At 40.4% G+C, this 5287-nt stretch overlaps 2 protein-coding genes across 2 annotated transcripts; both read left to right on the forward strand.

The window, feature by feature from the left end:
* The first annotated feature begins 1776 nt into the window (after positions 1–1776).
* On the forward strand, positions 1777–3121 carry LOC103834332. Its single transcript, XM_009110404.2, has 2 exons — positions 1777–2691; positions 2783–3121. Exons 1-2 carry the CDS (start codon positions 1777–1779, stop codon positions 3119–3121), a joined length of 1254 nt encoding a protein of 417 aa, XP_009108652.2.
* A 48-nt stretch (positions 3122–3169) lies between these two features.
* On the forward strand, positions 3170–5287 carry LOC103834333. The gene is made up of 6 exons (XM_009110405.1): positions 3170–3352; positions 3493–3555; positions 3902–4027; positions 4089–4399; positions 4509–4590; positions 4670–5287. Exons 1-6 carry the CDS (start codon positions 3170–3172, stop codon positions 5285–5287), a joined length of 1383 nt encoding a protein of 460 aa, XP_009108653.1.

Genomic DNA, 5287 nt, shown 5'->3' on the forward strand with positions numbered 1-5287 from the left:
TCGGCCATGGCTAATGCAAGCCCTATTCCAGGACATTTTCTTCTCCCTGATCCAAAAGGAATGTACTTTTGATCATTTCCATGAAAGTCCAATAGTGAGTCTAAATGCCTCTCTGGCCTAAATTCATCTGCGTCTAGACCCCAAATTGCAATATCTCGTTGGATCGCCCATACATTTATTTGCACTTGTGTTTTCTCTCAGTTTAATCGATCTATGAATGCGGAAGCCGATTGTTTGGCCAAGCATTCCCTATCTTCTTCTTTGTATTTGGACTCTGTCATGGGTTGAACCTGGACCTGAAACCATTTTAATTATTAATGAAGTCTGTCTTACAAAAAAAGAGAGTTAATTTATAGATAAAATTCATTTCAGATGTTGTTTTATTGGAAAACCGGAAAAATACTAAATTGAAGCTTAGACTAATCCACAAACCTTATGGAGAAAGACCAGCATTTTTACTGTTTTAAGTTTTATGCGGCTGTGAACAATGGCTAAAAATATAGTGAATGTATTTGAAATAGATCTTCTACACCCCAAAGTATAACATACTAGTCATGTAGTTTATCATATAAATCCGATGGGTCTTTTTTCAAAGAAAATTAGAAATATAGTTTTAGAAAAGGTAAAAATAATCGCAAAGGGAAGTTTACTAAATAATTAGATAATAATTGTAGATTGGCATGATGTACATATATCTTTTTGCAGTTTCATGGTGTGAAAATTTCGAGGAGATTTGGCTGTTGAAACATTGGGTACAGAGAAGTAATTAATTTCTTCTAAAACAACATAAAACAAAAAGAGCAGCACAATTACCAAAGATTCTAGTTACTTTGGGTTGTACTAGTTTTAGTGTTGGGCAAAGACATTGCAAGGCCTCTTAAATCTGATGGATTATATTTTTATTTTGGCCTATTTAGCTAGAAATCAAAATTGAAGATGATAATTGCAGAACTATGCAAACTTTTTAATAATTAGCGAACCATGTCATTTTTTACATGCGTTGCCCATTTTCTCCTTTAGCCACACCTTCCTCGTTACCTGCTACAGGGGTTGCTCGAAAATAATATAATTTGTAACGAAAACGCAATACTCTAGGCGAAACCGGCTACATTAATTTAAAACTATGATATAAGATTTTGCAACCGGATGTAGCTCTAATAATTGAACAGAGAAGAGTTTTGATATATTTTACAAATTGATAGGCAGGATGCTGCAGTTGCAGAGTATTTTGTCAATTAAATTCTACAAAGTTTCCGGTCAACAAGATTTAGACCTCTAGGTTTCAAAATCATTTTTCGGTACCTCTCCTTTCACTTGCATCTCCGATCTGATTCTGGGACTTCCCTTCTGTTCACCCGGTATTAATTCATAGTCTGGTAAATTTAGTGGCTCACATATCGACACGGCATATATAATTTTGTAAATATAAATAATCGGTTACCTGGAAGTAAATATCTAGGCCCTAATACCTAATTGGGAAATTTTTGGACCTTTTGTGGGCCGGTTACTCAAAAAGTTATTGGGCTTCTTGGTGATAATTTACTCCGTGAAAAAACGGGATACACCTATAACCCTATTGCACCGTCTCCGAGAGTCTGATTGACGTCGTGTCAGTGTTTACATGCACGCTTCGTGAGAAATAATGACGGTCTGCTGTCCAAAATTTTTTAAAATTTAAGTTTTATTTTTAATTTAAGCTTATCATCATCAGCGACCCTGGTCATTTTCCTTCTCCGCTCCGTTTTATTTTTTTCAAACAACAGAAACTGTAGAAAAATGGACGAAACTCCATTACTGGTTCATCCAGAACCCATAACTGGCGACGATATGATTTCTATACCGGAGATGATGTTTGCGGCGGGGGAAGAACCGGTTGGAGTTAGAGTTCTTACTTACCAGTCCTCAAGATCCATTAATCACATACTTGAATCGCTCGAAGACGATGAGATCCAGACATTGCGGATGTCCCCCTTTTGGAAGATCGTGGAGATAAGCGAAAAACCAAGTTTTTCGGGAAGATTTGCTCGATTCATGCTTTCACGGCAGCTAAAGGTCGAGAAGAAACACGAGGCTTGGTTTCGGTTTGCTGGGAAACCAATAAGGTTTTCCCTACGCGAGTTCGCAATTGTTACGGGACTAAACTGCGGGGAGTATCCTAAAAAATCCAAAACCAATTCGAAGCTGAAGAGAAAGGCAAAACCCTATTGGCCCGAGTTATTTGGCAGAAGCGATGATCTTCGGGTAACAACAGCATTGAAAAATCTGAGGAGAAAAACGGTAACAGATAAAGAAGTTAGGATTAAGTTGGCATGTCTGGCGATCGTGTCTTCGGTTCTACTGGCTACTAACTTGAAGATGAAGATGATTAAGGAGCATGCAGATGCAATGGTAGACTTGGAAGAGTTCTTTTCCTTTCCGTGGGGTCGACTAGCATTTGAAATGCTTATGGGAAGTATAAAACAACGAAACGAGGTCTCCTTATCGACGGATACAATTGCTGTGAAGGGTTTTGCCTTGGCTCTGCAACTGGTTATGGTTGAGGCTGTACCCACTCTTACGGAAGTGGTTATGGAAAGTTACTCATCTTCTGACTCAGACAGCTCCGACGATGGAGATGATTTCATTCTAAAGAAGAACAGACAGAAAACACTGAGCCCCGGACATGCGCGAGAACTTGACAAAACAAAAGATGTATGTGTCTTATTTCCTATCCTCTGTGGTCATACTTTGAATATATGTTCACTCCAGGTTGTAGTTAAAGTTGTTAATATGGTTATTCCAGGTTGTAGTTAGAAGCATAATCCCTGAGGACCCGGATAGACCCATACTCGCTGATACTCTTCAATGGGCAGACGAGGTCATGGACCAGAAAGTCGACAATCTGTTAAGGCTTGTAAACGAAGGTTATTCTTTCACCGCTGAGATGTTCAAAGGAGGCGCTACAAAAGTTGACGTGGAAAGAATGCGTGTGATACCCGCAGATGGGGGGAAGCGGAAGAGGAAAACCAAACCCGTGAAACAAAAAGAAACGGAGGAGGAGAAGCGTATTGCCGCAATTGTGCTGTCGATGCTGCAAAGCGAGGTTGAGAGAGTCGATGCAAATGTTGCCAACGCCGTTTAGTTGTCCGATAAAACAGCTGCGCAAGTCGAATCCTTAGAGACAAGGATAATGGTGGCTATTAAAAATGAACTTCAAAAGTTCAAGGAAGAAGTCATCCGCTCTGTCATGGAAATCCACAACAAAGAAAACGGGACAACAGTAAGGAGAGGGGGCAACGTCTCTAATTCGAACAACCAACAGCCAGACGGTGATGACGACCTCCCTCACCGTGACGCCAATGCTGCAGAACGAGTAAGTCTTCAAACTTACTTGATTCATAACCGGTACTTATTTAGAATAACCGGTTTATTGGTATTTACAACAGGTAATTGTATAAGATAACCGGCACTTATATTCTTTTGCTGAGGCTTTTCCAATATTACATTTTGCAGGGAGCAGATGCCAGGACATTGAGTACGGCAAATACGGCTTCGCCTGTTGGTGTGCAGCCCAACGTCCCATCCTTGCATGATTCCCCTTTATCAGCTAACAACCAAAACATGGAAACTACCAAAATAGCGTTAATGTTTTTCTCTAAATTTCTTGATTCAAGTCGCACCAATTATATGTTGTCTAAAACTTTAAAATTGCAAGTTTTGGGAAGGTTTTGGTAGGATTTGGGAAATTTTACACTGAAATGTTCTTTATATACCAGACAATTACACGTCTTTTGTTTATGTCTTCAACTATCCGTCACCTATAAGCCTATTTCAATATACTATGTTGTTGTGTTTCATTAACTGCACAGTCCATTAATTTGTTATCATCTCATATGTGCATGCTTTGCTGATTACATTTCAGTCAGGAGGCGTTGATAAAGGCAACAATATTCCACGACCGATAAGCAGAGCTGTCTCTGAAGGCTCAAATCACGATATTCCCACTCGGTCGATCAATAGTCACGCCATTAACGTTCCAGTTACTGTGGTATGGTAGACTTATGTACATGTTGTAGTCATGGATGAGTTATAACGTCCTCTATTTACAGGTTGACTCTTCATCCCTTCGCCTCAGAGAAGAGCAAAACCCCCCTCCCTCTGCGACTAGAGACGAACAAATTACTGAGACCGGTGCGGAGCATGGAGAGGAAGATTCAAATGAGGACCCAATTCAACCTCCGGCATCACTCAAATGCAAGCGGCAAAAGACAGTCCCATCGGAACACGTGATAGAAACCAACCCTGGGACTGAGCTACTTTCTGTTTATCCACCTCCTGCGTCTCCGTTGACCTCTTACTCCGACATTGCTGTTGTAATGTCAAAATATACCAAGCTGTGTCAAAAAATTTGCAACCCGTTGTAAGTATCCCAAAATTCCATTTTTAAAATTATAATGTAAAGTACTAAATAGAGGAAAACGGTTTTTTAACGGCTTTGTTTGTTATATCTATGTGTTGCCTCATTACAGTGTTATAAACGTCTCCGGTCTCTCTGTGACTTCGAAGGACTTAACAGCTATTGCGGAACTCAGCCGTTCGCTCCCAGCAAGGGTGAGTCCTTGTTTACAATTTTTTCCAGTACGTTCCCGCATTCAAATAACTTAAAAGATCAAAACGTTTTTATACTCAGGTTATTGACATACTGGTGAGGTTTGTTCGTACGACATACAAGAGGGAAGTAAATTCAAGATCTGACAGAAACCCACTGTTTCTTGACACCAGATATGTTGCGTTGATGTTGAAGCACTATGAGAAGTTCGAGCGTTCAAAATCACCAGATTCGTACAATTTTCCGAAAGATCTACTGCAGTATCTTGCTAGTGATGACTCAACCACCGCTCCTTTCACGCATTACTATTTTTCGTATGATCTTGGCAACAAACAATGGATTGGTGTGTGTTTTGACTGTGCTGCGTGGAAGTTTACCGTCCTAGATTCCAATATAACGGTCCTGTCTGATTCTGAGATGGCCATAAAGCTACAACCCTTTACTCAGATGATACCCGCACTTCTGAAACGCAACGGATGGCAACCGACAAATGCTAGTGAATTTTGGGTGGTGTTCGATAGACCCACAGGGATACATCAAAACCAAATCCACTCACACTCTGGCCTAACTGCAATCTTGTTGATGCAGTCACATGGGATGTTTGGGATCGCCGGCTGCAAGTCTATCACGCCTACCCATCTGACGGGAGAAGCCAAGCGGATTGTCGTGATGGTGTATGAATTACACCAGAAGCTTTAG

This window comes from Brassica rapa, chromosome A08 (genome assembly GCF_000309985.2).
Source record: "Brassica rapa cultivar Chiifu-401-42 chromosome A08, CAAS_Brap_v3.01, whole genome shotgun sequence".
In the NCBI taxonomy this organism is placed as follows: domain Eukaryota; kingdom Viridiplantae; phylum Streptophyta; class Magnoliopsida; order Brassicales; family Brassicaceae; genus Brassica; species Brassica rapa.

Bases quoted from the DNA above. Each gene is read 5' to 3' on its own strand.
- LOC103834332 (XM_009110404.2), top strand. From the start codon at position 1,777: ATGGACGAAACTCCATTACTGGTTCATCCAGAACCCATAACTGGCGAC. The intron at 2,692-2,782 runs GTATGTGTCTTA...TGGTTATTCCAG, and splicing joins AACTTGACAAAACAAAAGAT to GTTGTAGTTAGAAGCATAAT.
- LOC103834333 (XM_009110405.1), top strand. From the start codon at position 3,170: ATGGTGGCTATTAAAAATGAACTTCAAAAGTTCAAGGAAGAAGTCATC. The intron at 3,556-3,901 runs GTCCCATCCTTG...ATTACATTTCAG, and splicing joins CTGTTGGTGTGCAGCCCAAC to TCAGGAGGCGTTGATAAAGG. The intron at 4,400-4,508 runs GTAAGTATCCCA...GCCTCATTACAG, and splicing joins CAAAAAATTTGCAACCCGTT to TGTTATAAACGTCTCCGGTC.